Genomic DNA, 20,868 nt, shown 5'->3' on the forward strand with positions numbered 1-20,868 from the left:
AGTGATAAAAGTTTTATTTCAATACTTTGTGGGGGTATCATATGGACCTGCTTGAACTGGCAAATGAGGGCTTCTTGATCCCATTGTCAGCTCTTTTTTTTTAATAAGAAAAACCTCAAAAACCCTTTAGCCACGTGTCAAGATAACATTACTAAAAAAAAAAAAAAAATGCAATTGCAAAATAATTAAACATTAAGACCTTTTGAGAGCTTCAATTTTGCAACAAAGTGTCGAGATAAAAATGCTTCTACACCGAACTTAGCGACTTTATTTGTGAGAACTTCATAATTCTAGCTTATCATTTTTGCCTGAACTCGCATAAAATTACAAACTTCATAATTCTAGCTTATGAACAACCAGCTCTCTAAAATTCATCATCCTATTTGTTTTTAGTCAGTTCTAAAAATTTGGAGCGCTCATACTCAAAACAAATTTAAAATACACAAATAGTTTGGATTGATGATTGTATTGTATTGTATTTTATTATTTATTTTTTAAATTATTATTTGTTAAGATAGATGGCAAATGGAGCGCCGACACTTGTTACAAGTGTCTCTACTTAATACGAAGCAACTTTTCCGTACCAAATACAAACTCACAGCTAAATTATATCAACTTCAAAACCCAAAGCCCTCGTACAACAAACAGCTTCTTCCTTGTTTCTCTCTTTCTCTCCGTGGAATCTTCAAAAGGTAATATTTCAAAACCATAAATTCTATAAATTTCGATTTTTCCAGTTCATATAGTAAATTAGTTACCCAATTAGTTGTTATTCGACCTCAATTATAAGTTCTTTGAGCTAAAAAAGACAGTTTATTGTTTTTTTCATCGTAAAGACTCAATCTTTGGTCGGTTTTAGAAACTGGGTAGGTTGAATTTGGTGTGTGGAATGAGGGAATTAGGGGTTTTATTGTAATTTTGTTTAATTTTTTTGTTAGGAATTATGAGTAGCAAAGCGAGCAGGACTCTTTATGTTGGTAATCTTCCTGGTGATATTCGTGAAAGAGAAGTTGAAGATATCTTTTACAAGGTAATTGTTATGTGTAAATTTATTTGTTTGGATTTTGAAGTAATTGCGTGTGATTATGTAAAATTATTTAGTTTTGTATACGATGTTAGGGAATAAACTGGTTGTTGAATTTTAGTGTAGTTTCGGTTATCGTTGTGTTTGTTGTGACGTGTAGAACGAGCAATCAGTGAGGTTATTCATGTCAGATTGACTATTATTATGAGATTTACGGTGTACGCATGCGTGACATGTTCCATGGTTGGTAAAAGAAATCTAATGACATGATGGGTTTGATCTTTTGACGTGTTTTAAGTTGGGCAACACATGTCACACTCTACTTATAGGTATTATCATGTAGGAAGAATTTTGATAAAGTAAGCTTTATCCCCTGTTGTTTGTTTACGTGAATCGTGATGTCAAAGCAAAGCTGGACCTTAAATATACTGGAGAAGAGAAGGGGGAGTGGGATGAGGACTGGATATGTACATGAGAGGCAGCATGGAGGTGTGTTGGAACTTGGAAGGGTGAGGGTGGCCTGGTTAGGTAGGGTAAGTGCTGATTTTTGCATTATTGTGTTCACTGGTTCTTTTTAGTGTGTTTTTGTGGCCCTTGCGTGTGTATTGGGGATTGGCGGTACTGTTCCTGGAGAAATAGCCCTTGACTATTGATCTTGGCGTTGCTGTAATTTCAAAAGTTTTGTCAATAAAAATAAAATTCTTTATTAGAATATACACCCAATCTCTTGAGAAACTTTTTCCCAGGAATTGTGGACCTAAACAATGCTTTAGGATGACATGGTTGGAAAGCATATGAACAATTTAGGACAAAAGTATGGTTTCAAATTCACATATGCTACATTCTAACTAACAATAGTGTCTTTGGATTTTGAATTGCAGTATGGACCAATTGTGGAAATTGATCTAAAGATTCCACCAAGACCCCCAGGTTATGCCTTTGTTGAGGTAAGTTGAGCGTTCTTTGTATGTTTTAGCTAAGGGCATTTTATTGTATTTTATCTTGTCATGATTAATATTCTTATGTTAATTTTTTCTCTTCCCTCCCAACTCTCTCACACACACAAAAACATGCCTCTTCTATCTATATTAATTTTAATTGCTTACTTGACAGTTTGAAGATTCCCGTGATGCCGAAGATGCTATTCGTGGTCGTGATGGTTATGACTTTGATGGGCATCGTCTTCGGGTTAGTTATCCATGCCATTGTCGATGTCTGTTACTGTGTTGATTAGTACCTTTAGCATCCTGTCCATTAGTCTGTCTGTCTCTCTTAATATTTTGACATCTTTATAGGTGGAACTTGCGCATGGTGGGCGAGGGCAATCATCTTCGATTGACCGCTATAGCAGTTACAGTAGTGGGGGTAGCCGTGGTGGAATCTCTAGACGTTCTGATTATCGTGGTTTGTGTTTGTACATGTACATTGATGTTTATACTGTTATCCCTAGTGCTGTTTTATGTGTGCGTCAGTTGTCAATTTTTTATTGCCGTCCAAGTAATCTTTTCTTTGTTTCTGTGTAGTGTGGGTCAGTGGATTACCTCCTTCTGCTTCATGGCAAGACCTGAAGGTATGATCTGCATATGCATTTACTCATTTTCTCTACTGAATCAGCTTATAATGTTATATTGGTTAAAATTGGTCATTGAAGTTTATGATTTTATGTGTAGGATCACATGCGTCGAGCTGGAGATGTGTGCTTTTCTCAAGTCTATCACGATGGTAGAGGTACGTTACTCCTAACTTTTGTTCATCATCATTCTTTTCCTTTTGGATTGGCGGCAGTGATGGACCCATGATTTCTATTGAGGGGATTCAAGACGGTGTGAACTAATTACACAATTTGTAGAAAGCTTTGCAACTCTTTTGAATCTTATAAAGCTTTTTAAATAAAAATAATTGGTGATGGCAATACCTTGCAAATTTGTTAGTTGTAAGTAACATGTAAAATTTGTGTATCATACGAGTATATCATTCTAAAAATAGGTCTTCCTTAGTTCAGTTCTAAAAACAGGTCTTCCTTAGTTCAATTGCATGATGACATTTCGTGTTCTAACTGGAAAAAGCTATTTTTTGATAACAGATCGCAACCACACTCTTTGAGTGAGTATAAGGATTCACTTTTAGTAATATGGTAGTGGGCCAAATGTTTGAAATTGATAATGGGCTAAGTGACTGAAATCAATACTGGGTCAAGTATTGCAACTCTTTTGAATCTTATAAAGCTTTTTAAATAAAAATAATTGGTGATGGCAATACCTTGCAAATTTGTTAGTTGTAAGTAACATGTAAAATTTGTGTATCATACGAGTATATCATTCTAAAAATAGGTCTTCCTTAGTTCAGTTCTAAAAACAGGTCTTCCTTAGTTCAATTGCATGATGACATTTCGTGTTCTAACTGGAAAAGGATTATTCATCCGGAATTATGGTGTTTTAGCTATTTTTGATAACAGATCGCAACCACACTCTCGTTGAGTGAGTATAAGGATTCACTTTTAGTAATATGGTAGTGGGCCAAATGTTTGAAATTGATAATGGGCTAAGTGACTGAAATCAATACTGGGTCAAGTATTGCAACTCTTTTGAATCTTATAAAGCTTTTTAAATAAAAATAATTGGTGATGGCAATACCTTGCAAATTTGTTAGTTGTAAGTAACATGTAAAATTTGTGTATCATACGAGTATATCATTCTAAAAATAGGTCTTCCTTAGTTCAGTTCTAAAAACAGGTCTTCCTTAGTTCAATTGCATGATGACATTTAGGTTCTTCTAACTGGAAAAGGATTATTCATCCGGAATTATGGTGTTTTAGCTATTTTTGATAACAGATCGCAACCACACTCTCGTTGAGTGAGTATAAGGATTCACTTTTAGTAATATGGTAGTGGGCCAAATGTTTGAAATTGATAATGGGCTAAGTGACTGAAATCAATACTGGGTCAAGTATTGCAACTCTTTTGAATCTTATAAAGCTTTTAAATAAAAATAATTGGTGATGGCAATACCTTGCAAATTTGTTAGTTGTAAAGTAACATGTAAAATTTGTGTATCATACGAGTATATCATTCTAAAAATAGGTCTTCCTTAGTTCAGTTCTAAAAACAGGTCTTCCTTAGTTCAATTGCATGATGACATTTCGTGTTCTAACTGGAAAAGGATTATTCATCCGGAATTATGGTGTTTTAGCTATTTTTGATAACAGATCGCAACCACACTCTCGTTGAGTGAATATAAGGATTCACTTTTAGTAATATGGTAGTGGGCCAAATGTTTGAAATTGATAATGGGCTAAGTGACTGAAATCAATACTTGGTCAAGTACCAAGTTTTTATAACAGTATGAATTACCTTGAGAGTTGAGTGGGCTATTGCCTATTGACAACAGGTTGATTTTATTTTTGTAAAACTTGGGGGTATTTAAATAAATGCCTTCAGCAATACGTGGGTCCATCCCTGATTGGCGGTGTTCCCGATCTTATCCTTATTCTATTGAAGTTTGGGTAATCTATTTTACCTTGATATGGCTGTTGGTAGGTTCTTAATTGGTATTACAGAATATCACATTGCTCTGTGGGCAATGAATGTACGAACCTGATATGATCTTGCAATATAATTTGTTTATCATCTTAATTTTTGCACAACTTTGCTATGAGATCAGGTGCAGGCTAAATATGTCCTTGTTAGGATTTGACCTTCCCATCATGGGGTCTCAACCAAATAATTTATTATTCTTATTCAGTGCAAATTTATTAATTTTATTGTTCTTTTACAGGTACCACCGGGGTTGTGGACTATACCAACTATGAGGACATGCGATATGCAGTAAGTTGATATAGCTGAATAATTAAGTAGTAATTTTGGGGTGGGGGGAAGAGGGGTGTTATTCAGCAGATTGTAAGAGATGTACTTTTTTAAAATAATTTTCATTTTTTTTCTTTTGTACAGGTTCACAAGCTTGACGACTCTGAGTTTCGTAATGCATTTTCCCGAGGTTATATACGGGTATAATATGTTGTGTTTACTTCATTCATCATTTATTTTCATTTATGTTTTTGTTATGCTAGTATGCTGTATATTTGCTTGAGGGTCATTTAACGAGTTCTTATGGCAGGTCAGGGAATATGAGTCAAGGCGGAGCTATTCAAGGAGCCCTACCCATAGTCGTTCATATTCGAGAAGCAGAAGCCCTAGTTACAGTCGTAGCTATAGTCGTAGCAGGAGTCAGAGGTTCTATTCTTATTTTTTGGCCCGATAAGCTAAAATTCCTTTTGGTTATTATGGTTTTTGATCATTTGCAAAATTCTTTTGCAGCTATTCTCCAAAGCGCAAATCTAATCGTGCTTTGTCTAGATCTCGATCGAGGTCTGTTTCATCTCGTTCTCCCTCAGTGTCAGAACCCCGAGCCAGGTACATATTCTTGTTTGACTGTTTATCTCCATTTTAGATTCATATGATGCTTTGTTCATAACTTGGTGTCATAAATAATTTTGACGATAATGATTTCTTCCTAGTGTTTAACCGTGTGGTTTTCAAGTAGGCGTGTTTACTACTTTACCTAATTAAAAATGTAGAAGATGTATAAAAGCTTTACACCTCCTCTCCCACTCCCACCACTTATTAGTAACACATACTTTTTGACTGAGGAGCGAACCTCAGCTAAAAGTGTACGACTCAAATGTAGAATCTCCATCACATTCTATAGCTAGGAATAGGATGACTTTAAATTAGGGTTGCATCACTTTCTACAGCTAGGAATGGGATGTAGATCAAATACATAGGGTTAAACTAGCCTGTTCTTCCGAACATTTAATGCAACCGGCAACCTTAGATAACTGTTTAATGTCTTCAGGATTTTTGACCACAAACGTCACTCCAGTTAGCTGTCTGGTACTGAAATCTTGTTTGTATGAAAGAATCTATACCTATCTGAACAGTAAAATTGGTCAATGTTTGTATACTAAATCAACTATTTTAATACCAATAAGGAAAGTTGGTGTGGCTCACGAAAGAAATGACTAAATACACATGTGAAGTGTGATTACCATACTTGGGTCTAACTTTTACCATAGTTTAGTATAGTATTTACTACTAATAAGCAAAATATACCATCATAGTTTTAATTTGTTTTTCACACACACACACACACACACACACACACACCTGTGTGTTTGTGCGTGCGTGTGATCCATAATCAATAGTAATTATTGATAGATTATGAAGTTAGATACTACCCAGCTATTTAAATAGTTTATTAAGAGATTTACCAAAATAACTTATTACTTATAGGATAGAAAAAGGGAACAACAAGGAAAAAAAAAGTGAATATCAAATTACATTTTACTACTTTTGATGGTGTTCAGCATCAAGTACGTGTGAAATACGTGAACGTGACCTTAGTCCCCAGAACGCTGAGCGGGAGCGGGAGCGGGAGCGAGAGCGAGAGCGGAAGCGGGAGCGTAAGAGTGCCTAACTTGAGAACCTCTGTGTTTCAAAGCGCCTTGAGAGCGGCGTATATAATATATAAATAATACACATATTTGTAAAACGAAGTAGTAAAAAAAATTATTCAAACAAAGTAAAGCTTATATATTCAAAATGAAACGAAATATAGTTACAAAAATAGAAAAAGAAAATAAACATATGAAATTTCTTAGTCCAGATTACTACCAACTCATTATCTTTAGTTCTTTATTATTTTTTTTAATATAGAATATCCAACTCCACTCTCTTCTCTCCTTCCTCTCTTTGTTTGCCAAAAACATAGTGCCAGAAGTCATGTAAACCAGTGAACACACACACGTCAAGCTTGATTTTTTTATCATCTCGACCCAAATACTAATCCTTTCAACTGAAACTTCTTGTAGATAGACCTAAAATAAGTTCTAAGGTAGTTCTCAATTTTTTTTGTTGAAGGAAAGAGGCGATTTTCGTTGAGATTTCGGAGAGCGCGGTTGCAAAAATTGAGAGCGCGGTTTTGAAAATCTCAGAGCGCGGTTTTAAAAATCTCAGAGCGGGGTTTTATGAGGGATTGGCACTTAAACCGCGAGAGTGAGGTTTTAGAGCGGGAGCGGTAGGCACTTCACACGGTTTGTGTGACTAAGAACGTGACTAGTCTATACAATATGGAGCATTGGTGTTGATCCCAATACCCCAAGTCCCCAACCATCCAACAACCTCCAACGATTTTACTTCCCATCTCAAATCCTGCACTATTGGTCTTTACTTCCACAGTGTAGATCTCGGTGGCGAGAAACACCCCATGTAACTAAATAAAGATTCATGGCGCACACTACTCTTCTGTATACGAAGAGTCAACAGCTAAATAGAAATTTTAGTGTCAAGAATAGATGCTATCACATTTATTAATGGAGTGGGTATGTGCACTCAGGCCATGGTCTGGAGAACCACAATTAATTCTACAATATCTCTCCCTTCTTTGTAACTCCAATATCTTCTGGCGCCGAACCTACTTGAAAATTAATTTGTGTTTCCCTTTATTCTCAATATGGGATAAAAGCAGAATCCCATCCCATCAAATGTGCTACTGGAATGACTGTGGTGCCCCGAAAGAATATTTCTCATACTCAATTGCTTAGATGTCAATAGGGACATGGGTAGGTTTGGGAGATAACTCGTACTGAGTGTAACGATACCTTCCTTGGAAGGGTAGATGTTTTTGTTTTTGTATCTAGCTAGCTATATAGTAATCCCTAAATGAGTGATCCATTTTTAATAAACCTGTCATAGGTCCTACATTAGTGACCCGTTTTTTAAAACCTGTATTAATAGGGGAAGCATTTCTGTTTTATAAGTTGTATCTTATTTTGAATTTTCGAGTTGCTATTAGAACTCTTTTCTCCTGTGTTGTATTTGATTTAGAAGTCCGAGATGTTATTACTAGTAATATAAAAGAGAGAGGATTTCTGACGTAGATTTTTAATTGAGCTTGAAAATTACTTTTGGTATATATATATATGTATATATTATTTCTAAGTTATTATTCGAGGGGCAAGGCCTGCTGAGTTCTTACTTTTCCAATTAGTAAAGTATCTCGTGTACTTGACTAGGATCCATTCCCACATCATCCTTTACTCAGCCTCTTGCAATTTAGATCTTCATAAAACAGATAGCTGTTTCTGCCGTGAAAAGTTAGATTGATATCTTCACTTGAACAAGGTTCATTCATTTGATCTAGATTTGCCATCGTTCGTATTTGATTCTTGTGGAGCTTAATTTTGCAAGATTGACACCATTTGTTTCTCGCTTGCTTCGTTTTTATTTTCTAGACATAGTTATCTCTGGCATGGTAGGTGATTATTTCATATTATGTGTTTTGGAGGGGGATTTAACCTGAAATAAAGTCTGTGTGTGTGTGTGATGGTTAACTGCAACTGAACAAATGCACCTTAAAATTCTTCCTTCACCTTCTGTGTTTTTTCCCTTTTCATGAATTATAAAAGTTCTTGAAGGACATGTCCCATGTGTGAAGTTGCTCTGTTGCATATGGGCATTATTTCTAGTTCTAATCCCTTGTCCCACCAGAATTTACTCCTCAATTTTAAGCTCAGTTCAATTATTTGAGGAGTTAATATCTAAGTTGCATTGCAACAATGCCCCCTTTTGAATGTAGTGCACTTGCTCTACCTCATGATTCGTTTCTTAAAAACGGATGGAGGTGGTGATTGAGAAAGAACTTGGTCGCCCATTTCTCATCCAATGTTTATGAAGGTTGCCTTGTTTGTTTTCTAGATTGGCGTTTTGCGGCGATGTGGGGATTGCATGTTAAGATCTTGATGGGATATGCAACTACCCGCGACTCATTTGGTCAGTAGGTATGCTGTTACGTAAGTGGGCAGCTTTGAAACATTAAATAATATGTTATTCTTATAGGTTGTGCCCAGGGCCTGGACATGCAGCTAGGTTGGGGTGAAGGATATATTGGGCTGTGTTTTTTGAACCGGAATCATGGTCACCACTAATCGCTAGTAAATGAAATATATTTGTTTTCATTTTCAACATGGGCATGCTAATAGACGTTGCGTTAATGTGGGTTTTAATGGCACAAAAATGGATAGAGGCCATTCACCTATCCTAATTCATTGGTTCATTGTTTTTTGTTATTTCCACTGGATATCACCCGCTTATCAGTCACTTGGTGGGTGAAGTTTGTTTTGTTGCCTTGAAAAGTGGATTGTTTTCTCTATGGTTTCTCTGTTGAACGATGATACTGGGATTGCTTTTCTTTTTCCATTTGAATGTGGTAACTCTGTGGTCTTTGGAAGAGGCGTCAAGGCTTCTGGATCAAAGGTGTTAGTGAAACATAGTGGATATTGAATTGGGTTGTTTTTGGAACTTTTGCAGATCTGAATCAAGATCCAGATCTCCATTGCCATCTGTAAGTGTTCAAGCTAGAATTGAAATGTTGTAAAGTTTTCCTACTTTTTTTGTCCTAAAAGGGCTTAGCATTCTGCAGCCTCGCCACAAGCATGTCAGCAAAAGTTCGAAAAGGCGGAGCCCCAGTGTGAGCAGTAGGAGCCTAAGCAGGAGCCGGAGCCCAAGTCGGAGCAGAAGCCTATCACGGTCTCTTTTTCCTACTATAATTATAATTTTGTTCAAACCAATATAGTCTCGACTGCTTTCTTCCAATTTTTGTTTGTCTAATCATTCTTTATCAGGTTTACATATCCGAAAACAAAAAAGTTTCTGATGATTGGATTTTTGTTGGCAGGTGAAATCCAATCGCAGTCAATCTTCTGACTAGAGGCTGTCGGTTATGGACAAAAGTTATTCGCCCAGTATGTCAGATGAATATTTTCACAGACGGTGTCACTGTTACTTCATTTTAGGTTATTTAGGTTATGGACGAGGTTTTGCCATTTTATTTTATGACATGTTGAATATTAATAACATATTGGAAGTCAGATTTTTGGCTTCTTAATTTGGTGTTTAGGAATAGCAATAAAGTTGTGACTTCATCTATTTTCTGAAGCTATGCAATTTAAGGCTTAGCAGTTATAATTTAATGGGTAATTTTCTTGATATGCCCTTTTGAAACATATGGGTAATTTTCTCATGGCGGTTTTCTTCTCAAAGGTACCATTTTTTTGGTGCTTTTTCTTACCATTGGTGGATGGGCAAATATACTTTGATGGGTGTGTATATATTGGAAAAACAGGTCAGCTGTATTGCTACTGGACATACATTTACCGATTCTTCCCTCCTTTTCTCCTTATGCCACCTTGACCTGAAAATATTGATGATCCTCAGAGGCTCAGAGAGTCAGAGTGGTATAGTTTGCTTTCAGCTAATGTCGACTTCAATGTGTCCACACAAGCTTGCAATGTCAAATTTATCTAAAAAACTTTTCAGACTTGTCGGCTACTACTTCCTGCTTCACGTTCTGTAGGTCTTTGTTACTGTGCGGTTTGCACGCAAGCTTGGCACACGAGAAAAACTCTTTCCTACAAAACTACGTGGCTGGTGTTGATTCCTATTCCTGAGTGACCAATAAACATTAAGAATTAAGAATATACTGGAAGATATCTAGCAAGTGGCTTAGTGAGCCTACCTTTAATTTGCGCTTGCATAAATGGATTGCAGAAGATTTACTGGCAATGCTCTAACCTGGCCAATTGGTGGTGTTAAGTTGTTAACCCCACAAGGCCATAACACAGAGTCGTAACTCGTAAGGAAAGCCTAGTATTCTGGAGATATATAAGAGAATAGTATGACTGTATGAGGACTAGGGAGACACGGATAGGTGAAAAGCACATGGTCACATGCTGCATGCAACCTGGTGTCTGTTTAGTTCAAAGAGCTCAATTACCATTCATTTTTGTGTGGACATGGACGAAGGATTCGTCTTTCGTCGTGTCCTTTCTAGCGCCCCAAACTAGTCTAAAATCAACTTCCTCCACACACCACATTAGACAATAGCAATAAAATTTACAATGTTTTTACCAAAAAAAAATTACAATGTGGCTTGTGGTTATAATACTATAAGTTGATAATCATGCACTCAAGCACCGGCTGAATTAACGTTAATAAAATTCCCCGCGGAATATCTGGTAAACTGAATATAGACAGAATAAAATAAGTCAAAAAAAAAAGAAAAAGAGTTCCATCCATTTGTCTTTCTTCATCATTTCTCCACTCCTTCCTTCCTCAACAAACCATGTCTTCAACCGCTTTAATCTTCACCTTAACAGATGATATAATCCTAAACATACTCTTCAACCTTGAAGACGACCCAAAAAGTTGGTCTAGTCTTGCATGTGTATGCACAAAGTTTTCATATTTGATCAAAACCATTTGTATTAAAACTAAATGCTTAAAAACCATTCCTTCAATCACTTCCGACCTTCTTCATTCTTCATCTTCTTTAGAACCACCAGGTGGTTGGGTATCTCTTTTTAAGCTTTCTGTTTGTTGTCCAGGTCTTCATCATGCAGGAGTTTTGTTAGAAAATTCTGATTTTGGACTTGAACGTGATCTTGGCCCAGATGAGAATTTTCAACAAAGTGAGCAAGTGGACTTGTCTCATTTTGATCAAGTTCCATCTACTAGTCATCAAGAATGTAACTTGGTAACTAATACTATAACCCCTTGTAATACTACTACATGGTCTTTGTATGATGATTTATATTTTGATACTGTTTATGATGTTTCTGAAATGAAAGAAGAAGTAGTACAACCTGTTTTAGGAGATGAAGAACTTAGTGGAGTTGTTGTCAAGGTTGGTGATTTTTCTATTAGTAATAAGAAGAGAAAAGAAATGTACTAGATCAATTCAGACACATTTAGCAACTGGGGTATGGAATTTAAATCGAGAACCAGGGAATAAGTTATTGGCTAGTCGATTTAGAGGTGATTGTTTATATATATGTGATTGGCCTGGTTGTGTTCATACTGAAGAGAAGAGGAGTTATAAGCTGTTTAGAGGTGTTTTTAAGAATTTTAAGAAATCTCAAGTTTGGAGAACGATTAATGATGGGAATCGAAGTAAGATATCATTGGATTGCGCATTTTGTAATTGTAAGGAGACTTGGGATCTTCATTCCGCCTTTTGTTTGAAGCGTGTGTTCGGGTTCCATGATGACGGGGAACCAGTTGTTCGAGCTTATGTTTGCGAGAATGGACATGTTTCTGGGGCTTGGACTGATAGGCCTATGTACTCTTGAGTATGAAGTAATTTCTCTTCTTTTTTATATGCATTTTTTTTCGTATTGTTGATATAATCTGTTCGTGTGTTCATTTTCGGGTTTGGCTAATGTTGTGTCAATTGAACTATTGATTTCCTCTATGTATTTTTTTATTTGAGATATTGAATGCTTATGGTTGGTTGTGCTTTAAATTCGATTCTTTATCTAGTATATCTGCTTGAATTTCTTATTTTCTGCTTTTTTGAATTTCTTTTGGTGGGTATGCTGTAAAGTTCTTAAGAAACAATGATAGTAGAGAATTACAACCTAGATGAGGAGTTCCTTTGAGAGAATATAGTAATCTCTCAACCTTAGGTAATGTAGTTGAGTCTCAAGTCAATAACATGGAAAGAGTAACGGTAAAATAATAAGATCAAATGAATCAACACGTCTAAGAAGGATATTGGATTCCTGTCTATAGTCGTTGAATCGAGACAGGTTCTGCAATCTCTTACTTCCTCATGTATTTGAGGACTAATGGATGGATTGTACCAAATTATGCATGAACGACATAAAAAACTTCATGAGATCTAATACTAGTGTACTTTGAAGCTTAGGTTGATTTTAGAAAGGGATACTTTACTGCACTACAAGGTTTGGTAGTTCCAGTTCAGGTCAAAGGATGAGATAATGAAACGTGGGAAATACTTAGTGATCTGGACTTAACTACATTGTTGAAAATCAGATACAATATTGCCAAAAGATCTTTCTTGTGAGGCTAGTGAAATTTTGGATTGTATTGAGATCCAAATGAAAATCAAAATTAGATCGTATTGGGGAAGAACCTTGTGGGCCTTTGGCCAAATAATACCAAAATCTATGTCAACTGATTAGCTAGTTTAACTGAATACAAATCTGAAGGTGGCTAGACACAGAAATAGGAGGAGATACACAAATACTGATACTCTGACAGAAAGAGAAGCAAAGCTTACAGTTGATTTCTGGGCAATGACCAGAACAATGCTTTATAATTTAGGGCTTCAATATAAAAATTTCTAGGATATCTATACTACCTTGTAAAAGGGGAAAAATAAGGACATGGCCTTGTTCACTAAGAACCAAGTCCTGAATACAAAACCTTCCCAGCATCATAGTTATAGGTATGTTTTCTATCAATGAACGCGCTAGCTCAATAATGAAAAATGTTGATACAGAGTCCATGGCAATCTCTTTATCAAGTAGGATTGACGGAGGTTGACACATAAGTTCAATTCTTTGTTACTCACTAGTAATATACTTGTGCTTCAAGGGAAAATCCTGACAAGAGAGCAACTAAGAATCAGAGGCACAGAGGTCCCCTCCCTTTGTTTTGCAGCTTTCAGGAAGAAACTGCAGGCAGCCTTATGCTTCACTGTCTTCTTCTTTTCCCAAAGGTTTGAAATGCATTCCCGACTTCCATGGGTTCACAACCAGATAGTGAATGTCTAAGATGGATCTCCCAACTGCAGCTTTGAATCTCATTTGGCCCTTACTCCGTTACAACCATATGGGGACTAGGAAAGAAGCAATTTTTATAGACGGCTTGCTTTGGAGGAGAATGCTATTCGCCATATGAAGGCACTCTTACGGCTCTGGACCTCTCAAGATAATAACATATTACTTTGTTAGGCTGATCATTGATTACTTGATTAGGGTTGGGCCATTTCTTGTATAACTCGGCATGTATTGTGGCTCTTTTTACTACCTTTTCTACCTCTCTTTTGACTTAGCTTGTATAGGTGAGCTTCTCCCTCACCCTCATCAAGCTTTATATGTAAAGTTCAGTACAGTACGGTTGGAACACCTTTGAAGTTTGAATACAGTGTTTTGTTTATACTATTCGATTATCAAGTTATGGATCTGTAAATGTATTGCTTGTAAGTGTGTGCTTAGATCCAAGCCTCAAAGCTTTGGCTAGTGAAGTGCATTGCGTGTCTTGTATTCAATACCACTAAACTGTACCTCCTTCCCATTTCAATTAAAGGAATGGCATCAGAAAATTAGTCAGAGCCTCAGAGGTGAGCCCTATGCGGGTTTAGTGGAGTCTGGAACGCGTAAAGTCAAGTTTAGTAGTAGTAGTAGTGGGTGAATCGGTTTCTTAGCAGGTGCCAACTAGCAAAGTTGGTAAAACTTTTGGATGATGATACTAGAGGTTTGGGGCTCGAACCCCACACGTTTCTATAAGTGTAAACATCCATATCTAAGAATTTCTATTCTCATGTTTTAGGTTAGTATAAATATGTATTAGAATATGTCCTATATGTAAAGTCCCACGTTTCTATAAGTGTAGACATCCATATCTAGGAGTTTCTATTATCATGTTTTAAGTTAGTATAAATATGTAACTTTGGGTTAATTGATGTGAGACAAAGAAGCTCTCTATGTGCCTCACTAATCAGGTGTTAATGTGGTCAACAGGTGATAAATAATTAAGTCTAAGCATGGAGAAAATTTAGAAACAGTTCGAGGAGCCCCGTCCTCTACAGCTAGGAGACTCCTACCAGACCTCCAGCACTACTGATACTCTGATCGTACTGTCCTGTTTCATCTATCAGGCTCTGGTTTACGGTTTATCTTTTGCTTGCCATTCTCCTGTTCAAGTATGGTATTGTGCAGCTATTTTTGGTCTGTATGGAACTAAAAGCCAGCATTTATGCTCTCACAAAAGCTGTAGGAAGCAAAGCCAAAATAGAAACCAGACCCAACGAATTGAGATCTACGCCTTAATGGGGTTTTTTAATGAGTTAATCCTCACTGGGAGGGAGGGAGTGCAATGCACAGAAAGTACAGTTCGTAAGTGAGTCAGTTAGATCCTCACTAGAACATGTTACAAGGTAAAGGAAATACAATGAGATCTGACGGACTCCCTAACTTAATAAGACCAAAAACATCATACCCCATTGATAACATTAGGCCAATCCAATACAAAGTCTGAACAGTAACATGTTAGGATCGTTCAAAGAGCCTTTCGTCGTCGTATATATGCTTTTAGCCTTCCGCAAACAATCTTCAGCGTGACAAACTGTACTTTTTATGACAAGTTCATTCATTAGCATTTACCAATCTCTAGTTTCCAGAGGTGCTAACGTATTTAATGTAATAGAACTGGAAGTGCCTTTTTGAAGGCACGCAGACAAGAACACAAGACACACATACAGTTGCACCAGTTATGATGAACTCATGATGCCTTCTGAACTCTGAAGAGAAGAAAAAACTATAGTGGAGGGTCTAAAAAGAGCAATTGAGATGGGATGGACCACAATTTGGATTTAATCAGACTCAGTAGCTGCCATTAAAGCTTTTCTATCAAATAAAGTGCACTGGGAGGTAAAAGAACTTAAAACCAAAGCTGAATTGATCAACCTTTCTAGTACATGGCCGGAAACATCAAATTTTGCTGTGGATGCTTGTACAAGACATGGAGGAACCATACCTAAGGGTGTCAAGCAGTGGTGGGATGACAGACCACATTTCATACTAAGGCTAGAAGACCAGAACAGCACGTACTATAGATTTATGCATTAGTCTATTACCAATTCTGTTATATGGAAAGAGTCAAAACCAGTTCTTAAGTTATCCAATGAAATCCCTAGTAAAGGGTGCGGGTGAGCATGCATACAACTAAAAGATTATGATAAAAAATGGCTGCATACCTATGGATTGAACTATAGTAAGATATTATAGTAAAAGAATATGATCGACTACCATCGATCGACTATAGTAAGTACTAAGTAGTAAGAAATTATGTTAGAAATTTATTCTCCTGTAAATAAATTTCTAACATAAACACCAGATTTCAGTGGTGTAAGGCTGGCAACATAAGCCACTATAGTAATAGACGACGGATCCCGTATACTCGGAATATCAAGGTATGTATCCAGTTTCGGGTCATACAAAAGAAGATCATTCTTGTCCTTGAATAGAATTTGACCATTCTCAGCAAAACATAATGTCGTCTTATCTGTTCCAAAGGCACGAAGTTTTGGCCACATATATGTGATCAGATGCTTTAAACACACATATTTTAGACCAAGAAGAGTCCTTGTTCAAGACCCATAACCCATAAGAAGGACCATACATGCAAAAGATAGCAAGTTGTCCTCCCAGCTCACCAAAAGTTTTAAGGGTTAGTTAGTGTTAACTCCCCTAGGGTCTTCCTTCCAAGTACACACAAAAAAAAAGACGGTCAACCGAAAAATTCTAATTGGCTCATCTAGGGGGTAATACTAGTTAACCCAAGTTTTAAAAGCATATGAACTCTCATCAGAAGGTCCCTGAACCTCTCGAAAAACTTTGTTCCAAACATGAAAAGAAATAATACGTGTACCACATACAATTTCAGAAAGTCCAATCCAATAAAGAACTCCATTCGAAAAAATTGCCAACTCAGATGATCTTGAGATTGTTTAGGGAATGCCTGTGATTTTTGAGGATGAGCCATCGTTTAGAGAGTAAACCATCACAAAAGAGTCATAGTAATATGATACTTTCAAATGACCAAAATGTAATAATCAGTAGCAGAGTCATAACCAAAACTAGATTGATGCATGCACGTTGTGCGTTTTGCTTAAAACATAGAAGGGTAATACTAAATGAGGATGGGGACGGAGAAGGAGAAGCTAAATCGAAGTAGGTGAGATAGGAAGATGATTATATCCCTTAAATAAATGGAAGATACAGGGGCAAAAACGTTATAAAAAGTGACGAGGTATATAAAGAATATATTATTCAACTGTTGCCGTACTATAGATGAGAGTTTGGATTTTTAAGATAGTTTAGATTAGTAGAATGCTTATGAAATGCAAAGATTACAGCCCAAGGACAAAACCCAATAATAATTTCGTAATAATTCCACCTTGATTTTTCATTTCACCATAAGTCTCAAACTGACTGACGTTATTATTTTTTACTTATAATTTATATTTTCAATTTTAATTTCGCCGTAAGTCTTATGAAATACAAATTTAAATTTACATAGGACTTTAGGATTTATGGTGAAATTAAAATTGAAATAGAATTAGGGGCCAAAATATTTGGGAAAAGCCCAATTATATGGTGAAATATTCCAATTTTTTTTTCCCAAACTCCACATGCTTAACCTCTCTAGTAACCGGATTAAACAATGACAAAACATTGCTCAAACCGAAACAAACAATTCCATTACAAAAACCTAAAACTCTAATAGGTTCAACAAACGTGTTATATGTGCGTGCAGGATTTGGGATGAGGAATTGAACATAAGTACCCATTTCTAATATCCACTATTTCCATATATATTTTCATATCAAATGATATTTGGGGTAGTTTTGAAAATTGTGTTCCCTAGTAGTCTAGTACTGTGAAGGAAACGGGACTCAGGAAATGGCCAGTGTCATGATTTTTGTAACACAGCGATTATTTACAAAGCTGGAAGCGTGGAACCACCAAAAACAAACACGTATTTATTAGTGACAAGAAAACAAAACGTTCAACACACGTACTTGTTTCAAGCTTCCACAAGTCTCTTTCTCTTGCTCTGTTTCTATCTAGTGCAGCCCATTTTTTTTTTTGAATTGCTCATAAATATCATAGATAGAAAGACTGAAGTAACTAGTAAGAGATGATGGTACTGTTTACTGATTCTCCAAGAACACTAGTTCTACTTGTAGCAATGCTTTTTCTCCTAAGCTTACTAGCAGAAAATGGTCATGGTGTGTTAACTACTCCCACATATAGCAGAAATGACTTCCCACCACACTTTGTATTTGGTTCTGGCACCTCAGCTTATCAGGTTCTCTGAATTCATTTTTTGATTTTTAGTATTTGAATATGAGTATAAATGAATTCTTTATTAGTGCAGGTTGAAGGGGCAGCAGCTGAGGATGGAAGGACTCCAAGTATTTGGGACACAGTTGCTCACAGTAGTATGCTTTCTGCTTCTTCAATATCTTTCTGTTTGTTGCTTTTGTTTTGTTTCAGTTGAAATGTTCCACAATTACAATGACGCTTTGTCTATAATTCAGAAAAATCTATGGGTAATGGAGACATAGCCTGCGACGAATACCACAAATATAAGGTCTGTGTTATTGCACCTAGTATATATTACTGTTCTTAACTTCTTATAACTTTTACATGATGGAATGCGAGTATGTACTAATGTAATGAATCAAAAAATGGATGGTGGTAAAAACGGTGTCATTTATTTTTCTGATCTTGAGATAATCTGAATTTATTCATTGTCGTGTGAGAATGAGTAAAAGATAATAAATATACACTGGATATGCAAAATGATCAATTGATCTTTTCTTGCTATATTTGATTTCTAAAGATATTAAGTAGGTAAGTTGCAAATACAAGTACATCAAGATGAGTGGGAAAAAGGATTGTAGGAGGTCGCTCTTATCTAGTCTAATCTTAGTTCTACTTTTTGAAAGCGTACATATCCTATGAAAGATTGATCTCACACATTGAGAAAGCTGGGAATGGTCAGTACGTTTTATTGCCTTGAAGCTATTCTGTTTGGTTTTAGAAATCCATATGTAGAAATTTCCACTTTTTTATATTACATATCACCCACTTGGTCGAATTTAGAGGGAGTTTTTTGAAACAGAGTTGCACCTCAGAATTAGCACAATATGTAGAGTTGATTTCACTGAGCAAGGTCTATAACATTCGTTTAAGCTTGTTCAATGACATTTTATTTTCAGGATGATGTGCGACTTATGGTAGATACAGGCCTAGATGCTTACAGGTTCTCCATCTCATGGTCGAGGCTTATCCCGAGTAAGCATAACTAGCCATGACACGTTTTCACGTTAACGAGAAAAAAAATCATTAATAATTAGTCTGAAAGTTTGTTTTTTTTTTTTTGCAGATGGACGAGGTCCTGTCAATCCAAAGGGTTTGCAGTACTACAATAACCTCATCAATGAGCTTGTAAGGCATGGTAATGTATGCTTTTTTCATCAGAAACCGAGCAAATTTAGAAAAAACATAAACACATAAACTTATCAAGTCTAGAGGTTTGTCAAATAAAGTAGCATGAAGACGTTATCTCAGCTGGTGCAAGTTAGCGTAATCATCTGATCATCCAGTCCAAATCAAAATATGGTAAGGAACCAGTATTTACTGAGTTGTTGTGGGTGTGAAAATTAAAGTTCGAGTTGTGGCATCAAAAGCAGCAACAATGTTACTCTCTTGGTGTCGGACTACTTTATTTTGCTTAGTTGGTTAATTCCTTGATTTTTCCTATCGAATATGCTTATTTCTCCTTTAATGCAATTTGAGCAGGAATTAAACCACATGTTACTCTCTTCCATCATGATCTTCCTCAGGCACTTTCGAAAATGAGTATGGAGGATGGCTGAGCCGAAAATTGTGTAATTTTTCAATTTTTCTTATGGTTTTGTGCCACAAACCACATTCAACTAGAATGAATACTTATCATATACTAACTACGATTCGTGCAAATATGAAGTATCTTGGTGTGGTGTAGGGACGATTTTATGGCATATGCAAATGTGTGCTTTTCGAGAATTTGGCGACAGAGTTTCCCATTGGACTACCGTGAATGAGGTCAATGTGCTTGTATTGGGAGGGTATGATTTGGGATTTTCTCCTCCTATGCGTTGTTCTTCCCCATTTGGCTTTGACTGCACATCTGGCAACTCGACATCAGAACCGTATACTGTTGCTCACAATTGCTTGCTAGCGCACGCATCCGCTGTGAGGTTGTACAAGACAAAGTATCAGGTATCAAAAATGCAATATTTTACTACATGTTTAAATATGAGGTTTTAATGGCCATGGTTTGAGACAAACTGGTTGATGTAGGCCAAACACCATGGTTTTATTGGTTTAAACCTTTTTTCATACTGGCTCATTCCTCTAACCAACACGACAGAAGATATTACGGCTACTCAAAGAGCCAATGACTTTTACGTTGGTTGGTAAGCTGAACCCCCACAAGCTTGATCTTCTATTAAGACTTTCTGTGGTCAACTTTATCAACGAATTTATCAGTGTTTATCATCAGGTTCATCAATCCTTTGGTATTTGGAGACTATCCTGATGTTGTTAAGAGGAATGCCGGATCGAGACTTCCTTCTTTCACTCGATATGAGTCTCGTCAAGTTAAGAGTTCTTATGACTTCATTGGGTTAAACCACTACAACACATTGCACGTCAAAGATAACACAGACAGTCTCAATTCTGATAGGAGAGACGTCATTGCAGACATGGCTGCAACACTTATATGTACGACGTTCATTTAGTTCACCTGCTCATATGTGGTACTGATACTTGTTTACTTACTCAATGCGCTCGGTGTAAAAAATCTTCAAGCCATTACTTCCTGGCTGAGACATCCTTGCAAGCGGAGGATCAATACTTTTAGCAGTTTGACAAACTTGAACAATATGCTTTGTTTTTAGATTTTGAAATAATGCTAAAACTGTAGCTCTTCTAAAGCATTGCGTAATAGCGACAGAAACATTATATTGATATTTCTCAGCTACACGAGGGAGGTTACTGGTTTGAAACTCGCTAGTATCATCTACGGAGTTTTCCCTCGTGTAGTTATTTGGTCTTAAGAGGCTGGTATCAAAGCCTTTGGTGTCTAGTAGCTAGTTACGGCTCTATGGGAAATCACCCTTCGGGGGCTAGCTGCTTATCCAGGACAAAT

General features: G+C 36.5%; 2 protein-coding genes and 1 pseudogene across 9 annotated transcripts; all 3 read left to right on the top strand.

Annotated features, from left to right (window-relative positions):
* Positions 1–561: 561 nt before the first annotated feature.
* Positions 562–10,005, top strand: LOC147498872 (serine/arginine-rich splicing factor SR30-like). Of its 7 annotated transcripts, none has more exons than XR_015195624.1 (16): positions 562–692; positions 939–1,030; positions 1,432–1,557; positions 1,906–1,971; positions 2,138–2,212; positions 2,320–2,428; positions 2,548–2,594; positions 2,695–2,752; positions 4,799–4,848; positions 4,972–5,028; positions 5,138–5,253; positions 5,338–5,433; positions 8,776–8,858; positions 8,917–9,421; positions 9,500–9,606; positions 9,755–10,005. XR_015195624.1 is itself a non-coding variant. In XM_086560743.1 (15 exons), the coding sequence occupies exons 2-15, from the start codon at positions 944–946 to the stop codon at positions 9,756–9,758; spliced, it is 1,032 nt and encodes a 343-aa protein (XP_086416869.1). In that variant the 5' UTR covers positions 562–692; positions 939–943; the 3' UTR covers positions 9,759–10,005. The 7 variants fall into 7 exon arrangements, 2 of the variants coding, with proteins under 2 accessions (XP_086416869.1, XP_086416870.1); XR_015195625.1 differs by having other exon boundaries at positions 9,388–9,421; XR_015195623.1 differs by having other exon boundaries at positions 8,776–8,850.
* A 1,075-nt stretch (positions 10,006–11,080) lies between these two features.
* On the top strand, positions 11,081–14,925 carry LOC147498873 (phytochrome A-associated F-box protein pseudogene; annotated as a pseudogene). The gene is made up of 2 exons (XR_015195628.1): positions 11,081–12,213; positions 14,625–14,925. The product of XR_015195628.1 is annotated as a phytochrome A-associated F-box protein pseudogene (transcript).
* Positions 14,926–17,694: 2,769 nt separating this feature from the next.
* Positions 17,695–20,653, top strand: LOC147498874 (beta-glucosidase 11-like). Its single transcript, XM_086560746.1, is given in 11 exon segments — positions 17,695–17,976; positions 18,046–18,109; positions 18,209–18,261; positions 18,893–18,968; positions 19,060–19,131; positions 19,476–19,525; positions 19,528–19,562; positions 19,681–19,711; positions 19,713–19,937; positions 20,019–20,134; positions 20,221–20,653. Coding segments are annotated over 11 exon segments (1,131 nt in total). The 5' UTR covers positions 17,695–17,805; the 3' UTR covers positions 20,459–20,653.
* Positions 20,654–20,868: the final 215 nt, after the last annotated feature.

The sequence above is a fragment of the Coptis chinensis genome, chromosome 5 (genome assembly GCF_015680905.1).
Source record: "Coptis chinensis isolate HL-2020 chromosome 5, ASM1568090v1, whole genome shotgun sequence".
In the NCBI taxonomy this organism is placed as follows: Eukaryota; Viridiplantae; Streptophyta; class Magnoliopsida; order Ranunculales; family Ranunculaceae; genus Coptis; species Coptis chinensis.